Source organism: Mesoplodon densirostris, chromosome 19 (assembly GCF_025265405.1).
Source record: "Mesoplodon densirostris isolate mMesDen1 chromosome 19, mMesDen1 primary haplotype, whole genome shotgun sequence".
In the NCBI taxonomy this organism is placed as follows: domain Eukaryota; kingdom Metazoa; phylum Chordata; class Mammalia; order Artiodactyla; family Ziphiidae; genus Mesoplodon; species Mesoplodon densirostris.
Window position 1 is genome coordinate 39178070 of NC_082679.1, and position 25001 is coordinate 39203070.

The 25001-nt window shown below is 42.6% G+C and overlaps 1 protein-coding gene across 1 annotated transcript; it reads right to left on the reverse strand.

Annotated features, from left to right (window-relative positions):
• Positions 1 to 215: 215 nt before the first annotated feature.
• PRSS54 (serine protease 54) lies at positions 216 to 12549 on the reverse strand. The gene is given in 6 exon segments (XM_060083161.1): positions 216 to 761; positions 4450 to 4581; positions 5178 to 5436; positions 9934 to 10105; positions 12464 to 12512; positions 12514 to 12549. Coding segments are annotated over 6 exon segments (1194 nt in total).
• Positions 12550 to 25001: the final 12452 nt, after the last annotated feature.

Here is a 25001-nt window from a genome sequence, read left to right on the forward strand (position 1 = left end):
CACTTGTTAGCTCACATTTAGTTCACAAGCACACATGAGAATGACCTTCCTGCATGTGGGAGTGGGGCAGAGGAGGGAGAGCCAGCCGAGTCTGTACTGTGGGCCTGTCCATGGCAACGCAGCTGTGCAACTCTCAAAAAGAGACACCAAAGCAGCCTGGTGAATGCCTGGTACTCAACATTCTGAGCTTACTCTTCCGTTTGGAAGGTTAGCTCCTAGACTAAGATATCATTACCACATAAAACAAGCACAAAGAAAAATAAGGTAATTTCTTGGGGCTGATGTAACCTGTTCTGGCCTGATAGAGACCTGCCCTCCCCAACCTCCCCACCGTAGTAGTCATAGTACATGGGTTGGGTGGCCACCTCAGACTTGTCTGACTCCCTCAGACCCTTTTCCCTAAAGTCTAGACTCACTGGCGTGCCATTTGCCATTTGTGACCATGAATGCATGGTGGCCCTTTTTTGTCCTTGGAAGTGTGGTTGGGACCATCCAACCTGGCTCAGCCCAGCATGTTTTTTCTGTGTCACAACATCACGTGATGAGTGGCTGGGGAAAGGAATCGGGTTTTCCCAGTGATGGAAGGAAGACAGGGGAGGGCTGGTCTTATTGGTCTTGGACGTGATCCAGTTGCTGTAGTCTTCCACCTTGATGTACAGGAACAGGCCAGGGCATTTCTCACCACCTTGAGACAGGATTCCTCTCAGCACCCACAGATTCAATTCCTTCAGCTCACACATCATTGGGTTTCCTGGGTCCCCCTGTGACAAAGGACAGAAAGCTTCAGGTCTTAGAAAAACTTGTTTTCTTTTTTAATATGTCCCTGTGCAATTTACTATCTGTTCTAGAAAAGTTTTACACTGGTTCTCACTGGAAATGGGGTAAGTTATAGGATAATATTTCCAATCTAGGCCACCTCCACCACAAATTCCAACAAGATGACTTTTCCTTTCATTATACAAATTATTTGTAGGCTCCTGCAGTTTGCCTGTAGCTTCCTGGATCCCATTTCATTTTCTTGCCCCTTTCTAGTCCTTTGAATAAATCCTCCCTCTCTTTTGGTTTCTCACTCCTCAAATGTTATTTTGTTCCTTTCTGGCCTGGAATGCTCCCGTTTTTCCTTTTCTTCCCTATTTTGTTTCCATCCTTAGTTTAAGCTGCTTGCACCTACCCACAGTCCTGCTAGGGTCAGTCAGACTTGCAGGAAGCACACGCTGCCGGGCTGGGTTCACAGCTTTTCCAACCTGGCAGCTGCCTGCCAGTGCACCTCTCAGGAGCAGTCCTCTGGGCCCCAGGAGCTCTGCCACACAGACCTTATCTCCCTTCAGGTGAGTGGGTAGAAGCCTGGCACACTTGGCTGGACATGTGACCCTAGCAGGTTAGCTAATTCTCTGAGCTAAAGTGGGGACACGGTTAGTGCCTGTAACACCGGCAGAGCTCCTGGCACAGGGCCTGACATACGGGATGCACTCAGTAAACAATTAGCTGCTATTACCCTGGTGTGCAGAAAAGGCCATCATTTTTAACGTGAAAAACTGAGAAATGTGGGAAGAGCAACAAGACAGCTACTAGGTATAATTTACCTTACCTGTGCTCCACCCTACCCCCTGCCCCCGGGCCTCCTCTTAAAGGAATACCTGCCCCCCAGCACCAGCCTGTGGTCCATCTTGGTCCAAGAGGGAGTTTATCATCAAAGGCTGGCCAGCCACCTTTGACCTATGTGAACTGCCAGGCGAGACAGGTTGGGTGATCACAGTTTGTTCTCACTGTGTGGACTGAGGCATGGAGGGAGGGGGCTTGCAGCTGACAATGGGAAACAATCTGAACAGACTCAACAGTGAGAATTCAAGAGGCAAAACAGTGGTCACCTCAGCCCTTGCCCATTCCCAGGCCTGGGTGTTTGAGCTTTCTTGGGTTTCTACACACATGCAGCCTCTTTCACTAAACCCTCCTTTTTCTGTGGAGGCCACACCAGAACAGAAATGCAGGCAAATGGGAGAAGCAAAGAACACTTCTGCAAGCAGGGCCATGGGAGGCATGCTCTGCAAGGCTGCCATAATGCCCTGGTTGTCCCACCGCTGCACACACACAAGGATGACATTCCAGACTTCGCTCTGTGCTTCTCATTAGATGGAAGGGGGTGCTTGAGTGTGGAACTCTTGATTTTTTCAGTTTTTCACATTCTACTGTTTGCATCCCATGCTGCCAAACAGCAGAGGGTGATTTCATCCCTGAGCTCTGGCTGGTCCTCCTAGGACTGGTGAACTGGCTCTCATCTGCACCTCATTGTATCTTCCTGGGGCACGGAGGCTCTCTGGCCAAGGATGGAGTGGTCTCCCCTCCGTTCACCAGTTCCACTCCCAATTTGTTTTAACTGTGCGTTTACAGCTTGAGGAAGAAAAAGAATGCCATTCAGGACAAATAGTTTTGACAAATGACTGTGCGGTCAACATCCCTGGCTATTGTGTGGTTTTGCGAGTTGCTGTTCCACTTGGGTGTAGAATACGCTGCTGTTTCTCTTCCCCATGACATGTAAGGCCAAGACTTCTGAAGCTCAAGCAATGGAGACAAAAAGCACCAGGCGCTCCAGCCCCACCTCATCTCCCAGGGGAGCGACCCCCTTTCATTGCGTGATCCTCAACCTTGACATCCAGCAAAAGCCCTAACCGTTGTGGGAAAAAAGGAGGGGTGAGTTCAGAGCAATTCTACTTTTGCTGGGTTTCTGAGGACCCATTAGGGCAGACCCTGAACCTGGGTAGCTTATTCTACATTTGAGAAGTGTGGCTTTGAGGACCTCTGGACACTAGAACACATTTCCTAGGAAGGATCCTAGGTAGACAAGGCACCTTTTTTTTTTTTGCAAGCACAATTCTCTTAAAAAACAAAGGACTGTCCACAGGTGTGCTACAGTTAAAAACCAACCTGACCTTTGTGGATGGTTTAAAGAGGTGATCATTTAGAGGGTAAGCAGCTTACCATATTCCAGTGAATTTAAGATGCTCTTAAAAATTAGCATCTTTGAAATGGGATGTGTCTTTTTTTTTTTTTTTTTAGATGTTGGGGGTAGGAGTTTATTAATTTATTTATTTTATTTTTGCTGTGTTGGGTCTTTGTTTCTGTGCGAGGGCTTTCTCTAGTTGTGGCAAGCGGGGGCCACTCTTCATCGCCGTGCGCGGGCCTCTCACTATCACGGCCTCTCTTGTTGCGGAGCACAGGCTCCAGACACGCAGGCTCAGTAGTTGTGGCTCACGGGCCTAGTTGCTCCGTGGCATGTGGGATCCTCCCAGACCAGGGCTTGAACCCATGTCCCCTGCATTAGCAGGCAGATTCTCAACCACTGTGCCACCAGGGAAGCCTGGGATGTGTCTTTTAATCAGTGGATTCCAGAGTTTCAGTGGCAGCGTTTTTACTTTCTCAGTGTTACATAAAATAATGGTGCATTCTGCACCTGACAGCATCCTGGATTTGATGAAGTGTGGTACTAGGTTGATGGAGTGGCTGATGGCAGGATTTTGTTAAGTGGCTACGTCTTCTACTGTATTTTAACACATTCTCTAATTTAAGAAGCTTCTACAATCCTCCACCTGGAAGAGAGCCCAGGACAATGTAGGCACTTGATAAATGTTGAACCAGCTTTAGCAGGGCAAACTTATTTCCTGATGAAAGGCAGTCCCTCATGCTTTTGCAATAAAATGACTTTGAGAAAGAATTGTCTGCACATATGTATTTTTTCCCTTTTCTCTAAAAAACTTTCCCTAGATCCTCTGGAAAAAAAAAATTCCCCATCAGGGAATCCTGAAGGTTACTTCGAGAAAAGTGGTTGATGAGTGTCTTAGACAATTAGAGGAGAGGAGGGAAACTCTGCCTGGAAATGTGGCAGACCTGCATTCTCGCCTTTAAGGTTTATGAACTGTGTGGCCCTGGTAAGCCACACTTTTTCCAGATACAGATATGAGGGGGCCTAGACAGGTGTTTGTGAATGCTGCACATTTCCCTGAGGCTGTGGGACAGCCACATCTGGACAGCCCACAGTCAGCTAGAGGGCAGGGCTTCTCACAGGGAAACCCAGGAATTGATGAACAATAGCATCAGGCTGGGTTCCAAAGAAGCCGAATACAGCGAGCCCGCGCTGTTCGCGTGCGCAGCGTATATCTGCATGTGTGGTTTGAACTCACTCTTTCAAACTTTTAGCTAATGAAAAAACATGTGACTTAGCCATGCTTAGTCATGTCACACTGAAAACGGTGACTGCTTAGCCCATTCGGCAGATTGTCATTGAGCACTTGCTACCTACCAAGTGCTGTTCGCCCTGGAGACGTCCATGACTCCCAGGTGACAGTCCCTGCCCTCACGGAGCTCACAATCCAGCGAGGGGGAGTCCTGAGGCTCCCCCATGAAGTGACCACTGCTTACTCTCAGCCTGTAGCTTCTGTTCCACTGCATTCTTACCAAGCAGACGGCATCAGTTTCCATCTCTATGTGATTGCCACATCCTGTTTCCTCGATTTTGTTTAAGGGACACAAGTCAATGTCCTTCACGGAGATTTTCCTCAGGATACTCATCGTCATGTGATTTCCTGTCTGGACAACAGAGAGCCCGAGAATTATTCACAAGAAGACATCCCCCAAGTCAACGCAACTACAACTCACATATCCAGATGGGAGTGAGTAGGAAATGTTCTGATAAACCCCCTTTTCCTCACAGAAATCCGAACCTGTGTCTCAGTTTTTACTGAAAACTACCTTTGCTTTGAACTTGAATGGAAAATAGGCAGAGAAAATGTTCACCCTTCCTCCACATCTACAGAGAATGAATGCATTTCCTTGTTTGTTTCCCCAAAATCAAAGAAAACAAGGATGGCTCAGACAAGAGGACTGTCAGCTCTGGTTCAGGGAATAATGTCCCCTGGCCCCTCGGTAACCTTGCACTCATTTCAGGCTGCTTGCTGCCCATGTACTTCCAATTTTGGTGTTGGAATAGAAGAAAAAGGACCAGATGTAAGAATGGTCTCAAGAGGGCAAGCACTGGGAATCTTGATGGATTAAGTGAGGGTTCCAGCCCAACTCTAGAACCTCAGGCCACCTGAATTATTGAGCTAAGCCCTAGAATGGTTCATCCCAGTCACCCCCTCTGCTAGCACACACACAGCCTCCTCTAGGAGAAGAAAGGCATTAACTGCAGATGTGGGATTCCATCCTGCCACCCAGCAGTTCTGCAAGGCTGGTGGCATATGCAACTTTCTGCCGAGGAAGCAGATGGGCCGGACCAGGTTGTTGAACTGCATCGCCGTGTCTGTCTTCAGGAGGGCTATGTTATTTTTCATTGTTTTATTATCAAAGTCCTCATGGATGATGATGGTGTTGACTGGATATTCTTCGTGAGCAATCAGTTTTGCATCCATCTTAGCTATACCAACTATAGCAACAGCGTCCTTCCTGGAGAGAGAGCAAGGTAATCTTGAGAAGCCAAGAAAGTTTTCCAGAAATAAGACTTGTGTCTACAGTGTGGAAGCGTACTCCGTATCATAGGGAAAAATCAATACAGAATGCTCAACACTGAGACATACCCTTGTCAGCTCCCAGCCGGAAACAGATGACACACTCAAATAAGGTAAACTGAGGAAAGTTTAATAAAGGGACTCTTTACAAAGGTCTCGCAGGACATAGGGAAATCACAGAGACTAGTGCAGTATGCTGGGTTCCGGGTGGCATATGCAGCTTTCTGCTGAGGTAACAATAGGGTGTTGGTGGGAGGGAGTGGTCAGACAGAGCTATGGGGAGTGGGTCCCTTGGCTGGAGGAGGCATCCAGTCTTCAGTACCTGTCAGGGGAATACCTGACCTCACTTCCTTCCTCCCTCTGATCTCTTACCAGTGCTCCCTTTGGCCAAACCCAACTGGAACCCAGAAGGCAAGAGCGCCCATTGGTGTAACCCACACAGGTCAGCCTCCTGGCACCCAGCAGAATGGAAAAGAGTAGAGATTGGGTCTGGAGGGGCAAATGGGAGAGATCCAGCATGGCTGGTAAAGTTGCTGGACTTCAGTGACAAAGAAGGAATCCTTGGGCATCCACACAAAACAGATTAAGTCATCTTAAGTTTGTCCTCTAATTTATTGTCTAAGCTGGGGAACTTGTGAGAGTGAAAGGGGATGCTAACAATAGGATAACAGGTGTAAGCCAGGCCTCTCCTGGGGAATACTAGGATGTGTGATTTCCCACCTACAGAGGAAAAACTCAGAATGGCTTCAGACTTCTCCACAGCAAGATATAATACCAGAAGCTGAGGTGCGGTGGGGGTGAGAATGCCTGTTAAGTCTTCAAATGGAAGCAGGCATGATCCATGAATTCTACACTTAAGTGGTCGTTCAGATTTAAGGGCAGCACAACATTTCTGAATATGTAAAACTCGAGGAAATATGGTTCTTGGGAGCTCTTTAAGAAACTACTTGGAGGGACTTCCCTGGTGGTCCAGTAGTTAGGACTCTGCACTTCCACTGTAGGGGGCACACGTTCAATTCCTGGTCGGGGAACTAAGATCCCACATGCTGTGCAACATGGCCAAAAAAAAAAAAAAAAAAAAAGAAAAGAAAAGAAACTACTTGAAGACAAATTTTAGCCAATTCTAGTGTTGAATGGAAAAAATCCAGCAAAGCGACGGTCAGTAAGTGTGGAATTCATTATAATATGGGTCTAAAATTAAAACAAAAGAGAAACTTAAAGTTATGGATTGGAGTAGTGATGTAAACCAGCAGAGGTAGGTATATACACCAATTTTCTCATCTTTTATGGGAATCTAAATTATTATTTATTTATAGCTATTATATGAAATAACAAGGGTGTACAAATATATATATGAATCAAGGTAAACATTAAAGTACATAAATAACCTACTAAAATTGGGTGGTCATGAAGAACGAGGGAAGAAGTGAAAAGACAGGAATTCTGGCATCAGCCACAGTAGAATCTAGAGAGGACTATCCAGAGAGAAACAGAAGATTTGTGTGTCTTCCATGAAATTATAATTCTAAGATGACCACGAGAATACAAGTTCAAACTTTCCAAATTTGTCAGAAGAGACATACAAAACAAAGCCATATAATGAAAAGAAAAACAGCAAGCAATAAAAACAGAACAGTCTAAAATAAAAACAAAAAGCAGGAGCTTCATTCTGAACACCAGAGCAGAAGAGCATGCAACAAGACAAAGAAAGGCTTTTCATGATGATAAGGAATTCAGTCTACAGTGAAGAGTTCATTTATAAATATCTGCAGCAAGTGATAAAATGTTCATGAATTAAATTCCAGGAAATAGGAGGAGGAAAAGCCAGAAATTTGTAATTCACCTCAGTCAGCCTAGGATAGATCAAGTAGACTCCCTGCCCTAATTTTATATATTAAATTGTACTCCAAGGACAGAAAATGAGCTCTTGTGGGAAATATTCATATGGACCACATAGTAGACCACAAAGATAACATCAACAAATTCCTTAATAGATCACCATGCAGTCTAACTCAAACTTAAATCATGTTAAAATACAAAACAATCACCCTATTACCTGGATATTTTTAAATGGTCTTTAATAAAACCCAGAGTCAGAGAGGAAATCAAAACCAAAACAGCAGACCAGATAGAAAATAGCAGTAATGAAAACATTACATAGAAAACAGAACCTCTCTGGAGGGCTGGTTGGCAACAGCTATCAAGATTTAGTCCAGTTTTTCCACTCTTAGTTTATTCGTGCAACAATATACTTCCATGTATGTGAAATAATGTGTGTATAAGTATATCTACTGCAGCATTTTTTGCTACTAGTGAAAGATTGGAAACAACCCAAATTTCCATTATTAGAGGACTGTGTAGTTATGGTACATCCATATGGGATACTGGGCAGCTAACTGATGCATAAAATGAGGTAACTTTCTATGTATCGATAGGAAAGGATCACCCAACATTCATGACAGAGTGAAAAAAGCTAAGAGTGGAATAATGTATATGGTGTGTTACTAGTTGTATTGGTGGGTGTTATGGACTGAATTGTGTCCCCCCATATTCATACGTGAAGCCCTAACCCCCAGTGCGAATGTGTTTGGAGATAGGGCCTTTAAGGAGGTAGTTAAGGTTAAATGAGTCCATAGGGTGGGGCCCTAATCCAACAGGGCTGGTGTCCTTATAAGAAGAAGAGACAGCAAGAACGTGTGCACACAGAGGAAAGGCCATGGGAGAGCACAAGGAGAAGGTGGCCGTCCACACGCCAAGGAGTGAGTCCTTGGGAGAAACCAACCCTGCTGACACCTTGATCTTGGACTTCCAGGCCTCTGGAACGGTAAGAAATAAATTTCTATTGTCTAAGCCACCCTGTCTGTAGTATTTCATTGTGGCAGCCCCAGCAGATTAATACAGGGGAGAAAGAAAATTCTCTCTCTGTCAATAGATATAAGAGTCAATATAGATAGACCTATAGGTATATAGATACCCATGAGTGCATGGAGTGTTTCAGGAAGAACACCCAAGAAACTGGTAACAGAAATGGCTCAAGGGAGGGAAATGATGACTGAAGGGCAGGGAAGGGGAGGAGCTGATTTTCATTACACACCCTTTGATTCCTCATGAACATCACAGTATTACATGTATTTTCATTTAAATACATGTATTTTTAATTAAAAAATACAAATCATATGTTACAAAATTCAACAATTAAAAAAAATTCAGCAATTGCACAATATCTCATCAAGGGTTTACACTATAATGTATTTGGCCAGTTATAGTAATTATATTCTCTCCCCCCATACTCTATATGTGTATATATAATATATAATGTATAAATAGTATATAATATATAGTATATATACTATAAATTATATAATATACTATATATTTAAAAATTATAATTATAAATTATAAAATAATATAGTATGTATACTATATATAGTATATATTATATACTGTATAATATATACTATATATAGTGTATATCACATATAATATATATCTATATAATATATTGAGTAGATAGATCTATATGTAATTATATATAGAAGTTATATACTATGTATCATATATAATATATTATAAACTATAAAATAGTAACTATAGCATAATTTACTTATCCATGATAATCAGACATTACACTTCCAGTGTTTTGTGTGTAATTAATCATCCTATGAACAACTTTGTGCATAAAACTTTTCCAGTGGTTGAAATTATTTCCTTAATGTTGATGCCCAAAAGTGAAATCATTGGGTCAGAAAGTGAGATGTTTTACCAAAAAAAGTTATTCCTTTAATAGCATGTATAGGCTTTTTTTCTTTTTCTGGTTTAAGAGAATGCCCATTTATTGTAAAAAATTTGGAGAATACAGAGAAGTTCAAAGAAGAAAATAAATCACATGCATTCTGAGCATCCAGAGATGGGCACTCTTCAAGTGTTTGCGTATTTCCTTCAAGCGTTTTCTCTACGTGCATGTATTTGTGGCAGTCACATTGTTAAGGCCTGAGGTAAGTGTGTTAAGGTAAGGGCTCCTATCAATTCACTTAACAAGATAAGCAATAGGGACCTTTAGTATCAAGAGTCAGTGCCTCTCCAATACAGATGTTTAAAAAAATTTTTTTAAAAAGTGTCTAAAAAAAAAAGAGTGCCTTTGTGATTGTAATAAAATGGGAACAAATATCCTTCCTGTAGAAGATGGAGAAACAATCATTTCACTTTGCAGTTGTGCAGCTGGCAGTCCTCACAGCAGAGGAGACACAGACTGCGCCAACCTTGGCAACTGGTGACTTCAGGAGCCCCAAACTCACAGCGAGCACTGCGCTGGTAAAAAGCCCTGTTGCCTTGTCACTGGGCATCCACCTTCCAGGACTCCCCAAGCTGAGCAGGAAACAGAACCCCCCAACTCCGCCTCGGTGAGCCACGTAGACTCCAAAGGAGGGGTACTGGCCTGTTTTGAAAGGCGGATGCGATGCTGAGGATCCAGAACTCACTGAGGATGCTGCCGAAAGCCAGGTGGGTGTACTGGACATCCTGCAGCGACACCACCCACGGGAACTCCTCGTCTTCGACCAAACCCTCCTCGGAAGTTTCCACAATGTTGCTTTTCTGGATGCCGCAAGCTGCAGGGGGTTGTGCAGGGGCCTCACTGCTGGGGCAAGGAGCTGGAGGCCTGGGTCTGCCGCCACCGCACCAGACCCCAGGACCCGCTCGCACTTCTGCTGGTTCCCCACTTTTTCTGGCTCTCTATCTTGGTCACCACTAACTCTACCACCCACGTTTATTTTCCTAGTGGGTCTTCTTCCCCATAAAAGACCCTTGGTGGGTCTCCCTCCCTAGTCCACGTGCCCTGTCCCGATGAGTCCCCGTGCCCGGCCTCCTTAGTGGACCAAGGGTGCCCATCTCATCCTCGCCTATGCAGAGTGGAGTATAGGGATTCTCAAGCTGACTGAACATTTCATCTGCCTGCTGCCCGGCCCCACCCAGACCCCTGGAGATGAGGCCTGGGCATTGATGTTTTCCAAAAGCTCCCCAGGATAGATTCGAATGTGTACTTGGGGTTGAGAACCACTAGTGTTTCAGGAAGTCCCTGGACACAGTGTCCCATGTCTAGTTGGCCCCTATGTGTTGAGACTTGGGGAGAGGCACTCCTCTGTCTGGGCCTCAGTTTCCTTTTATGAGAGGTGGGGTAACACATGCCTCTCACAAGAGGGGTGTTGTGTCCCCATGACTGATAATGCTAAGCCCAGTGGACAATTCCATCTTTTCCCCATGTAAACCACTGCTCTGGTAGCCACTGCATGAGTACCCAGTGCTTTTTTCTAAATTGGTGGCCCTGGGTTCTGTATGTCACATGGTGGGTAGCACCAGCTGAAAAAGTCAGGTCATTGGTGGCTTCTTTTTCAGCCATTCATCCAACCGCACACGCAGCCCTGCTGAGTTAGGGGCTGGGCTGGTAGGGAAGGATTTCAGGATCCTGTCCCCACCCCAGGGGAGGTCACAGTGCACAAGGGAGACAGACACATTGGAGAGTGACAGCATTCAGAGAGACTTGTGACACAAGGGACAGTGCCCGGAGTATACAGAGGAGGGGGCACGGATTCTACCCAGAACATGAAGTCTGGGAGGGCTTCCCCCAGGAGGTGACCCTCTGAGGTGAGCATCAATGACAGAGAGTTTCCAAACCATGATGCTGAAATTGACTGAACATTCAGTATAGTCTTTAAAGGACCACAGCAGACCTCTCCATGCTAGGGCGTCATGTGATCAAACATCTCTATGAGTTGACACTTGGAGTCTTTGCTGAAACAGTGACAAGAGCTGGTTGTTAGCAAGATGATGTCTGTAAGGCCACCAAGTGCTTCAGGATCACCAAAGACAAAATTCCGGTCTTTTTCACAGGACATTGGCAATCTGTGGTGAACGAGGCACTAACCAACTCTTCCTAACCCACGAAGAACCTACAGGTTTGTGATGACTTTTGCTTTTTCAAAGCTCTAGCTGGCTGATTCATTTGTCCTTATAAAACTCTTGAACAGCCAGGATATAATGAGGAAGTCTGCCTCAGAGATGAAATGTTTGCCCCGGGTCCCTTGCCTGAGGCTTTTTAAGAGAGGAGAGAGGCCCTGTCTGTGTTTTGTCTCCTTGGGCTGCAAGGAGATGGAGGAGGCCTGGAAAGTGGGGCAGTCCTCTTGGCGTGTGTATGTGTGTGTGCGTGCACGGGAAGCCTCTCCTGTCCCCCATCTAACTCCAGGAAGACAGGAGAGAGCCAGCTGGGGTGGCAGAAGGTGTGTCAGAGCCTGCTGTAGTCAGGTGCCCCCCTCAATCTCCCTTTTCCAGGCCGGAATTTTAGTCCTGGACAACCTGGGGGTCAGGGAGGGGACTGCAGCTGCCACTTCTGCCAACTGAGGCCAGGCAGCCTCTCAGGCACCTCCCTGTTCTCGGGCCGGGCCCTGCCATTGGGGGTCAGTTTAGAGGTAACAATGAGTTTTAAGGATAAAGGGCTTCATCAGAACAATACTGAAGTAGAAACACAGGGAAGGCCCGGTTCCCAAGTGCATAAGACGCACCTCGGGCCCCCACCCCAGCTCAGGAAGGATGTCCACCACCTGACGGACGCAGGGAATGTGCCCCCGGAAGAGCAGGGCAGGGCTGTGAGAGGGGAGGCAGGCCTCATACCAAGCCCCTCTGCGCAGGGGGCCTCTCCATAGCCTAAGGCTTGTCTCCCTAACCGTACTCTCACCAAGGACTAGGCCTGACATCAGGCTACTGAAGCCACAGTTTCCTACGTCCACGCCCCACGTCCCACTTTCTCCCTGGTTCCCACCACCAATGCAAGCTGCCCAGAGCAAAATGCCCTGAGTCACCTACACCCTGAGTCCCTCTCTGGACATTAAGGACCATTTCCTCTTCCGGGATGATTCCCCCTGCCATGTCACACAATCCGCTAAAGCTGGGAAGGAAGAGAGAAGCACACTCACTGGCAGAAGCATGGGAGATGTAGAACAGCACCAAGAGCGTCCCTCTCATCGCTGCCATCCCCAGAGCGAGCCACAGCAGACACCATGGGCAGCTGTGAACACAGAACAGCCAAACGCATGAAATTGACTGAACATTCAGTATAGTCTTTAAAGGACCACAGCAGACCTCTCCACGCTAGGGCGTCATGTGATCAAACATCTCTATGAGTTGACACTTGGAGTCTTTGCTGAAACAGTGACAAGAGCTGGTTGTTAGCAAGATGATGTCTGTAAGGCCTCTCCTCCCCGAGGTGGTGATTTCCCCCCGGCGTCAGAGTCCCTGCCTCCTTTCCTTACCACTGACAAAACTTCCAAGACGTGGGAAACAGACCTGTCACATCCCTATTTTTTGGGTCCGTGCCGTAAAGAGGCAGGGACCAGCTGCCCAACCCCGCTCTTCAGCCAGCAATGCATAAGACAGCCCAGTGAGAGAAGGTGGCCACGCTGGTCACTTTTCTCCACAATCCGCAATCCAGGGTCTCCGGCTTTCCCACAGAGCTGGGTCTCAGAAAAGGGTCATCTTTTTTTTTTTTTTTTCCGGTACGAGGGCCTCTCACTATTGTGGCCTCTCCCATTGCGGAGCACAGGCTCCGGACGCGCAGGCTCAGTGGCCATGGCTCACGGGCCCAGCCACTCCGCGGCATGTGGGATCCTCCCGGACCGGGGCACGAACCCGTGTCCCCTGCATCGGCAGGCGGACTCTCAACCACTGCGCCACCAGGGGAGCCCAGGGTCATCTTTTGACTCGTGGAATTCAACCCTAGCCTTAACTCTGTAGCCGTAAAATGCTGCTGAAAGCAAAAAGCAGGTGTTCCGTGAAAGCCTACCCTGATTTTGCCCCTCCTACTAAACTCTACTGGAATTTCTTCTAATTGGTGACAGCTCATCCTTTTACATAGTAACTGCCCCAGCATGTCACTCAGTTCATTCACACAATCACCCTGTGAGGTGGACACTGTCATCATTCCCATTTTACAGATTCAGAAACTGATACTCAGAGACATTGAGAATCCCACCCAAGGTCACACAGCTGCCAAGTGGTGGAGCTGGAATTCAAAGCCCAGACGTGCTTCTCCATCAGCCCCACCACCAGGCCTACCCTCACCTCAGACAATGCACAAGAGCCCAAGGAACCGGTGCATGCCGTCCTCAGTCACCATGTTCTGCTCATGACACCAAGTGTTTCTTGTCGTCAGGATGGTTCTCAGAGTTCTTCCCTGAACTGCTCCTGCTAAAGGAGAAATGAACTCACCCTGACCTTACACCGCAGAGCTCAACAGAGGGATTCCTGCTACCCACTTGGGAAGAATGTTCCATTGTGGCATCATAGTTACCATGGTGTCACCAAGCAAACGTCTGGACATGGGGACGCAGGAGGAGCCAGATGAAAAGCCTGCCTGTTTCCTAAACTTGGCAGGGCTATTCTGGAAGCCTGCCTCTCCCCGAGTCTGGCTGAGATGGCATCCCTTTGGCTAGATCACAGAGTCCGGTCCAGTTGTGGCCGTGGTCTGTCTGCCTCCTTAGCACCTGCCCTGTGTCTACATGAGTCTGTCTGACTGGATGGGGGAAGCCCATGACTTGGGTGGGTTTGGTTTTTCCAATCCCTGACAATATTTCTTACACTCCCTCTGTGGTTTCCTGGAGGCTCAGCCCAGTTTTCTTTAGCTCCCACAGCTTGTGGGTCCACGTGGAGCTACCAGAAGGGCCCTGCCAGACCACCGGGCCAGATGGATCTGCACTCTGGCCGCTACGAACAGCTCTGGCTTCAGCACAAATGCCAGGACTTTAGGAAAGTGTCGAGAACGTTGTGGTGAGATGTAACTCTACGGAACCAGAGGGCTTGCAGGCTGCTGGCGCAGGTGTGTAAATGGCACTCATTGGACAGACAGATGAATGGCTGATGGGGGAAGGATGGTTGGATAGAGAGCGAAGCCTGACTAGAGAGGAGCCGCTATCTCCTTCCCCTCACGGTTTCCCTGACGCCCATCCCGTGTGTGCCTCGCCAGCCTCTATCACCTCCAGCACCGAGCAGGGCTTGGCTTCTGCTGGGAGAATGAAATCGGTAAGATTTTGGGCAGTGGGAGAGATGGAAGCTGTTGATCCTTCAGTATGCTCTACATTGCAGGTCTCAAAGAGCTTTCACGTTTTCTCATTCAGGACTCACAATCACCGTGCCAGGTTGAGGGAATTACCCAAGTTTCCAGATGGAAACACAGTGCCTCAGGGTGGGAAAGTCACTTCCCTAAAGCCGAACACCTGGAAAACATGGGCAGGATTCCAACCCAGATCCTTCCAACTCCAGGGTCAACGATCTCCAAGTCTGCATTTCTCAGCCTGGACCACGTGCTACCGTTATAGGGGACGGAAGTAGCAACAGTGATCGGGGCAAAGTCAAAGTCTGCTCTTTAAGAATGGAGATGCTGAGGTTAGTGCCCAAGACCCTGACTCTCTCCAGATTCCTCTTTAAATTTCTTCATGAAAAGAGGTCACGCGCAAACCACCAGAAACACTCTGTCTCCTCACAGGAAGGATGTAGCATAACCCACGATAAGAAAGGCTCAGAATCCTGCAGGGGCCCAGCGGACCTTATAGACAGTGGGCCTCAAATTTTCATCCTCTCTGGGCCACTTACTACAGACTGCCAACTTTAGGTAAATTAAAAAAAAAATTCATCACAACGTTTTAAATAATTATTTAATTCTTTAAGGTTAATAATAATAAAATTTTTATTTTATATCTTTGAGAGGAAATTCATTTTCAATCTTACACCAAGGGCTCCATATCCAGGACAGTGACAGCATGAAACATATGTAGTTTTTCAACCTGTCACTTTCTATTTTTACTCTTTATTTACATTAAGTTAGAAAATCCTAACTCTCAAAGGACGTCTGAAATCGCAGCCTGTTCTGGGGGCTCCATCAGATATTCAGTTCAGTGTATTCAGATTGAACGTGGACTCTAAAATCACAGAGAGAGTTTTTTCACTGATGACTGTTCTCTGGTGCTCAGGGGCCAGCCCACCATGCTCAAAACCTGGGGAGTTGAAATTTTCTTCTGGAAAGTTGAAAGTTTGATTCTGAGAGATAGTGATGGTTGGATTTCTAGTCTGCTTTGTTTCTTTTCCCTCTGGAAAATATTTCTTCATGTCCCATTGAAGCTTTGGAAAATGTTTTTTAGACATGCCAATAAGAGCTTTACCACACTTCAGAAATCTCTTGTGAAATTAACAGGACAAAAAATATCAAGCATTTCTTCATTTATGTACCACCTATTTTCAAAGCATTGCTTCCTACTCATCCTTGGTTTGTTGAATTGTTAAGCAAAATATCTAGTCATAGTCAAATATGTCATAGTCATTGCTCACCTGCTTGGGGTGATTTTTCTACTATACTGAGACAATATCCTACAAAGTCTCTTGAACAGGAATTGTGTCGCTAGCTGATGCTGCCTTCTTTTTGAGTTATTTTTCATTAATGTCGCTCACTGAAGCCTTCTCAATCATGGTATGATGTCTTCTATGAAGAGCATAACTTTGAATCAGGCTTTTGCCATTTAGATATCTTTTCTGCTTAGGAAAAAAAAAAGCAAGAATTTTAAATTCAAGAAAGCATTATAATGCCCTCATTCCAGAAAAAAAATCTATAACTTATATACAAAAGAGGTCATTGTGCTTGTTTGAAAATGACAAAAATATTTTAATGGTGTCATGCCATGATTTGGAAATTTTATTTTCAGATATCTGTATTGGACTTGCAAGTTTTTCATGAAAGAGATCATCCACAGAATGTTTTAAATCTTCCTAAAAAGGTTTAGAATAGAATATCAGGTTTACCATGTCCTTAACCCCTAAATAAAGAACTTGTATGCAAGACTTTTTCAATTTTTATCAAAATGAAGTGCATTTCATTAGCCACTGGCTCCTGAAAATCAAATTACCCAATCAACAATCTTTGAAACAGGCTGATAATGAACATTTGTACCACATGTAGCTGTGTCAGTGTAAATTTCCCTAATGAAAACTTTCAATTTTAAGTCATTTAATTTAAAAGGAACAATTAACAGATATGTTTCTTTAAGTCAAACTTACCATACAACACAAGAGCTAGGACATTACCATTATCTTGTATTTGCCCTCTCTCTCATTCTCTTGTTCTTTGTTTTATAATAAGTTTATCCATGTGTATATATGCTTAAAGTATATATTGAGTACATGGGCAAGAATTTCTCTAGGCTGTGTATACTGGACGTAGGGTTGCTAGGTCAGAGGATATGTTAGGATATACCTGTTTTTTGAAGACAATGCTAGACTGTTTTCCAGGGTGGTTGTACCAATTTATACTCATACAAGCAACGTATATGGGTCCCTGCTGATCCATGTCCTTTCCAACACTTGCCACTGTCAGCCTTAATTTTTGGCCAATCCAATAGGTATAAATGATATCTCATTGCTAATTTGCACTTCCCTAATTATAATGTTGAGGATACCTTCCCACATGTTTATTGTCTCTACAAGTTAATACTTGTGTCTTCTGCCCTTTTTTTTCTGTTGGGTTGCCTTCTGTTGGGTTCTTATTGCTATGTAAGATTTCTTAATACATTCTGAATATTGTTCACTGTATGGTGAATATCTTCTACCAGTTGTGGCCTTTGTTTTCACTTTTGATTTCTTTATGGTGTTTTGAATAAACAGAGGTCTCAATTTTAGTTTTAATAAAGTCAAATATATGAACATTTACAGTTAGGGCTCTTTTGTCTTGTTTAAGAAACCCTTCCGTAGGTCAACATCAGAGATCTATTCTACTATATCATCTCAAATCTTTTTTTTTTTTTTTTTTTTTTTTTTGCTGTACGCGGGCCTCTCACTGCTGTGGCCTCTCCCGTTGCGGAGCACAGGCTCCGGACACACAGGCTCCGCGGCCATGGCTCGCGGGCCCAGCCGCTCCGCGGCATGTGGGATCTTCCGGGATCGGGGCACGAACCCGTGTCCCCTGCATCGGCAGGCGGACTCTCAACCACTGCGCCACCAGGGAAGCCCTCAAATCTTTCGAGTTTTGTTCTTCACACGTAAGTCCTCAGTCTGTCTGGAATTTTTTTGTGCATGTTATAGATTCACTTTTTCTCACATGGATACTCAGTTGTGCCAGCATTATTTCTCCACAGGTCTCCAATGTGACCTCAGACATATATCAGCGTTTCATTTGTGCCTGGGTCTGTTTCTGAGCTCTCTCTTTTGTTACACTGGTCATTTTTTCTATACCCCTGTGTCAATTCCACACAATTTTATTATAGTATTATATCATGTTACAGTGTTATAGTGTTGAAATATTATAGGGAATTCCCTGGCGGTTCAGTGGTTGGGACTCTGAGCTCTCACTGCCGAGGACCTGGGTTCGATCACTGGTCAGGGAACTAAGATCCTGCAAGCCTCGCGGCGTGGCCAAAAAAATATATATTATATATTTTTGTACAAAGCTATACATATAGCTTTGTACAAGCCCTATATCTAGTAAGGCAAGCGCTCTCACCTAATTCTTTTCCTTTAGGAATGTCCTGACTATTCTTGGCTTTTTTTTTTCTTGGCTCTAACGCTGGCACAACTGAGTATCCATGTGAAAAAAAGTGAATCTATAACATGCACAAAAAAATTCCAGACAGACTAAGGACTTACGTGTGAAGGACAAAACTCGAAAGATTTGAGAAGATGATATAGTAGAATAGATCTCTGATGTTGACCTACAGAAGGGTTTCTTAAACAAGGCAAAAGAGCCCTAACTGTAAATGTTCAAATGTACTTCTTAGAATCAACTTGGCAACTTCCACACACACAAAAAAGCAAAAACGAAAACAAAAAACACCTTCTAAGATTTGGATTAGAATTGCATTCCATCAATAGATCAACCTGTGGCTAATATAACATCTTTACAATATTGAGTCTTCTTATCCATGAGCACAATGTATCACTCAATCTAATTAGATCTCCTTTAAGATTTTTAGGTACAATTTTATGATTGTCTGCAAAAAGGTCTTGCACATCTTTTGATAGAATTTATTCCTAGGTATCTTACACTTTTTGGTTGCAATTAAATGATGTCTTCTTTTATTATTCTTTTTAACCATTTCCCTCTAAACCATCATTATTTCTAATAATTTACCTTTAGATTCTTTCGGATTTTCCATGTAAAGAATTATATCATCTGCAAATAATGACAGTTTTGTTTCTCCCTTTACAGTTGTTTTGCCTTTCACTTCTTGTCTTACAGCCTAAGACCTCCAGTACAAAATTGAATAGGATCAGTAATAGCGGGCATCCTTGTCTTAGTCAAAGGGAAGGTTTCTAACACATCCTCATTTTGAATAATATATGATAATAGATTGCTAAATAGATTTACTTAATTAGGTTAAGGAACTCCCCTTTTATTTCTAGGTTTTGTTTTGTTTTAATCAAAATCTGAGATTGAATTTTGTCAAATAATTTTTTGGTGTCAAATAAGATAATCATATGGTTTTTCTTCTTGAATTGGTTAGTGTGATTAATAAAATGTACAGAATTTCTCAAATTAAACCACTCTTGAATTTCAAGGATTAATGTTATCTTTTTATACACTATTTACTAATGTTTTATATAGGACTTTTGGCATCTGTGTTTGAGAGTTAGATTGGCTTATAATTTTCCTTTCTTGTTGTTGTATCAGTTTTAAAGCCCTGTGGAATTAGTTGGGAGATAGAAATAGTCTGTTCTCTGAAATTTTGCAGAACTCGTTTGAAAACTACCTCGGTCTGGTGTTTGCAGGGAAATTTTTAAAGCTGATTAATTTTTTTAGTGCTCCTAGGACTATACATCTTGACATAGCTTTGATAAGTTATGTTTTTCTAGGAACTTTTCCATTTTGTTAGTTTTCAAATTATTGGCATAAGGACTATAGTACTCACTATCTTTTAAAATCTCTATTGTAAAAGTTAACATTCTTTTTTCAGTCCTAATATTGTTTATTCATACCTCTGTCTATTCTTTATCAGTTTCTCCAGAGTTCCAGTTTACCTGTGTTTTCAGACTAAATTTTTGTCTTTGTTGATCTCTTTGTCTTTTGTTTTTGGAGTTTTTTAGGGTTTTTTTTGGTATCTTTGTATCTTTGTTTTTTAGCTTATTGCTAACATCTTTTTTAGTACTAGCACTGGTTTATTACTTTGTATATTTGTTTTCTAGCTTATTATTCTCTACCCTTAGACTTATTATTTGTTTTCTTCTACCTTCTTTAGGTTTATTTTGTTTTCTTTTTCTAAAATTTCAGGCTGGACATTCAGCTCATGAATTTTTTGCCCTCTTCTCTAAAATAAGCATTTATGACTTCGTATTTCCCTTTAAGTTCTACTTTCTTAGCATCTCTTAAGTTTTAAGTTTTGATACCTTGTGCTTTCCTTATCATTCATCTCTAAGTATTTTTACATTTCCATTATGATTCTTTTTTGACTCTTGAATTACTTAGAAGTGTGGGGTTTTTTAATGTATTTTATTTATATATCTTTGGCTGCGTTGGGTCTTTGTTGTTACTTGCGGGCTTTCTCTAGTTACAGTGAGCAGGGGCTACTCCTTGTTGCGGTGCGTGGACTTCTCATTGCCGTGGCTTCTCTTGTTGCTAGAACATGGGCTCTAGGTGCGCGGGCTTCAGTAGTTGTGGCTCGCAGGCTCTAGAGTGCAGGCTCTAGAGCGCAGGCTCAGTAGCTGTGGCGCACAGGCTCAGTTGCTCCGCAGTATGTGGGATCTTCCCGGACCAGGGCTCAAACCTGTGTCCCCTGCATTGGCAGGCAGATTCTTAACCACTGCACCACTAGGGAAACCCAAGTGTGTTTTTAAATTTCCAAATGTATGACTAGTTTTATTTAACTTTTACTATCCACTTCTAACCCAATTGGTTGGAGAATATCTGTGTAATAATGATTCTTCAAAACCTCTGAGGCTTGCTCTGTGGCCTAGTATATAGTAAGAAACTTTTTAACTGTTCCATGTTTGTTTGAGGAAAATGTAAACTGTCTATACCCATCGATTCACCTTCAGCTTGTTGATTGCTCTCTTCAAAGCCTTTGTATCTCTGATTTTCTGTCTGCTTGACCTATCAATAATTAAGAAAGGTGCCTCCAGTTATGGTGACTTTATCAATTTCTTCCTATAGTTATAGCAGTTTTTGCTTTATACGTTTTGAGGCTATTTTATTAGATATACACATTTAGAATTGTCATATTTTCCTGGTGAATTGAACTACAGTTCTCTATCATTATTCTCTGTAGCTATAGTCTGTAAAGTTGCGGTAAACACTGAATTAATGAATATTAAACCATTGCTCTTAGGGGAAATATAAGGCTAGGTTCCTGCGAATCTCTCGTTATAACATTTTCATCAACTAATCAATACGTAATTTTGTTTTATGTGTGCTTCTGTCTAAAGGCACCTTATTTAACATATATTGTTTATTCATTAACATTGAACTTGTGGCCACATTGAACTTGTGGCCAACAGCACTATAACTCATGCCTGAATGAAGCTTATCTAATCCGTGCATTTTCTCAATAAGGCACACCACAGCCTTCTTGCAAGAGGAACACTAGACACCAGCATTATGCTTGGGGACCATTTTAAACAGCAAAATCACCAACAAAAATACAAAAACCACGGCACTAAATAGACAACAAAAAGGATACTTGTTTACAGTATGAGCTAAAACAGGAGGGCAGAGCATGACCTTGTTCAGCCTCAGCTGGGAATGTGTGTGTTGAGGGACTCATTTTTTGTTATTCTGTGCCTGCCTGAAAATGACTGTAAAGCACTGCAAGTATTTATTTTAGGGTTAAAATAAAGATCAATGAGTAGGTAAATTTGCAAATATAGAATTCATGAATAATATGTTTGACTATATTTATGATCTCTATCCCTAATAATACCTTTAATCTTAAAGTTTATCTTACCTGACATGAGTATAACTATGCCTGCTTTTTATCTGTTGATGTTTCTTTTTCCATTCTTTTACTTTTTTACTTTCAAACTTTCTGTAACCTTATGCTTCGCATATATCCCTTATAAATAGTACATTGTTGGATTTTTTTAAAAGAAGAATCAAACCTGGCAATCTCTATCTTTTTGACCGGCATGTATACTCCTTTTATATTGATTGGGATTATTGATATATTTGGAATGTTTTTACTATCCTCCTTTTTAAAAAAATCTGTTTGTTCTGCTTTTTCTGTGCCTTCCCCCCTTCTTTCTTGACTTTTTGGCTTATGTTTTGTTTTGTCTATTCCACATTTCCTTGCTACTGGTTTGAAATTTTTACACTCTATTTCTATTCTTGTAGAGGGTACCACTCAAGTACCTCACCATGCACATTTACCTTCATCACCTCTAACAATTTTTATATTAGCTCCCCCATGATATACTACCACCTTAAAATGCTTCCATTTTAATCTCCCCCTTATGATTTATATGCTATTCTCATTCTATATTTTAGCTTTTTCATTAACCCCATACATTATACTTTTAAAATTATTATGATTATGATTGTGATTTCATTCAATGATTGTTTGCATTTAAGTAATATTTATTATATTATTTGCTCACTATTCCTTTTTGTATCTTAGACTTTATATCTACATCTTGTATCTCTTCCCCAAAGAACATCTTATAGAAGTTTCTTTAGTACAGATTTCTTAATGACAAAAATTTATCAGGTTTTGCTGGTCTGTAAATGTCTCTTAATGCGCATTTCAGGAAAACATCTGTTTTCTTGAAAAACAGTTTTGGTGGCACACAATTCTAGGTTGAGAGTTACTTCCCTCGATCCTCAGAAGGTGTTTTTTCCCTGTTTTCTAGATTCCATTGCTTTGAGAAGGGTCCCCTCAACCTAATTGTTGTTTCTTTATAAATTATTTGTGCTTTCTCTCTGGCCCGTTTTAAGACCTTCTTGTTTTGAGTGTACTATGCTTTCACTAAGGTGAGTTGAAGCATGAATTTCTTTTTATTTATGCTTTTTGACGTATGTTGTACTTCCTGGCTTTGTGTTTTTATGTTTTCTTATAGATTCTGGAATGAGCTCAGCTATTATCTTTTCAAATATTGCCTCTTCTTCAGGCACTCTATTCTTTACTTCTGGGACTCCAAGTAGACATACGTTAGCCTTTCTTATTCTGTCCTTCACATGTCTTATTATCACTTTGTTTATATTTGTATCTTTTGGTCACTGTGCTGCATTCTGGGTGACTACTGTGGATACACATCCTAGTTTACTAATTCCCTCTTCACCTGTGTCTAATTTACTTTTCAACCATCCTCTTGAGGTTTTTTCAGTTCAACAAAGAAACATTTTTATTTTTTGAATACGCATTTTTTAACATCTTTATTGGAGTATAATTGCTTTACAATGGTGTGTTAGTTTCTGCTTTATAACAAAGTGAATCAGTTATACATATATATATGTTCCCATATCTCTTCCCTCTTGCATCTCCCTCCCTCCCACCCTCCCTATCCCATCCCTCTAGGTGGTCACAAAGCACCGAGTTGATCTCCCTGTGCTATGCAGCTGCTTCCCACTAGCTATCTATTTTACGTTTGGTAGTGTATATATGTCCATGCCACTCTCTCACTTTGTCCCAGCTTACCCTTCCCCCTCCCTGTGTCCTCAAGTCCATTCTCTACGTCTGCATCTTTATTCCTGTCCTGGTCTTACGTTCTTCAGAACCATTTTTTTCCCTTAGATTCCATATATATGTGTTAGCATACGGTATTTGTTTTCCTCTTTCTGACTTACTTCACTCTGTATGACAGACTCTAGGTCCATCCACCTCACTACAAATAACTCAATTTCGTTTCTTTTTATGGCTGAGTAATATTCCATTGTATATATGTGCCACATCTTTATCCATTCATCTGTCGATGGACATTTAGGTTGCTTCCATGTCCTGGCTATTGTAAATACTGCTTCAGTGAACATTGTAGTACAAGTCTCTTTTTGAAATATAGTTTTCTCAGGGTATATGCCCAGTAGTGGGATTGCTGGGTGATATGGTAGTTCTATTTTTAGTTTTTTAAGGAACCTCCATACTGTTCTCCATAGTGGCTGTATCAATTCACATTCCCACCAGCAGTGCAAGAGGGCTCCCTTTTCTCCACACCCTCTCCAGCACTTATTGCTTGTAGATTTTTTGATGATGGCCATTCTGACAGGTTGAAATGATACCTCATTGTAGTTTTGCTTTGCATTTCCCTAATGATTAGTGATGTTGAGCATCCTTTCATATGTTTGCTGGAAATCTGTATAACTTCTTTGGAGAAATGTCTATTTAGGTCTTCTGCCCATTTTTGGATCAGGTTGTTTGATTTTTTGATATTGAGCTGCATGAGCTGCTTGTAAATTTTGGAGATTAATCCTTTGTCTGTCGCTTCATTTGCAAATATTTTCTCCCATTCTGTGGGTTGTCTTTTCGTCTTGTTTATGGTTTCCTTTGCTGTGCGAAAGCTTTTAAATTTCACTAGGTCCCATTTGTTTATTTTTGTTTTTATTTCCATTTCTCTAGGAGGTGGGTTAAAAAGGATCTTGCTGTGATTTATGTCATAGAGTGTTCTGCCTATGTTTTCCTCTAAGAGTTTGATAGTGTCTGGCCTTACATTTAGGTCTTTAATTCATTTTGAGTTTATTTTTGTGTATGGTGTTAGGGAGTGTTCTAATTTCATACTTTTACATGTACCTGTCCAGTTTTCCCAGCACCAGTTATTGAAGAGGCTGTCTTTTCTCCACTGTATATTCTTGCCTCCTTTATCAAAGATAAGGTGACCATATGTGCGTGGGTTTATCTCTGGACTTTCTATCCTGTTCCATTGATCTATATTTCTGTTTTTGTGCCAGTACCATACTGTCTTGATTACTGTAGCTTTGTAGTATAGTCTGAAGTCAGGGAGCCTGATTCCTCCAGCTCCGTTTTTCTTTCTCAAGATTGCTTTGGCTATTCGGGGTCTTTTGTGTTTCCATACAAATTGGGAAATTTTTTGTTCTAGTTCTGTGCATACCCATTTTTAGGTCTCTGTTTCTCATTGTACCTTGTTGGTCCTCATCTTTGTCATTTGCATTCTTTATTTCTTTAATCATTTCATATATATCTGTTCTATATTTTGTATCTGACAATTCCAGGATCTGCTATTTGAGAGGTGGAGGAACTCTAAATATGTTTTCTGTGTTATCTGCTAACTCTTGGACAAAGTGGCTTGCCTTCCCATGCCTTCCTAATGATGGGAGTTAGTTTCTTCATCATCTATGGGTGTCCTCTGGATCTAAACTGGAGACACTTTCTTCCAGAGAGTTTGTTTCTGCCTCTGGCCACCAGAGGGTGCCGCTACCAGGGACTGTGGCTTGGCTTCCCACCCTCTCTGGCAGTTAAGTATTTTAACAGCTGTGCTGCTGAGAGCACCTGCCTCTAAAGTAACTGCGTTAAGAGCTCAGGCCTCAGCTCACTTTTCTTG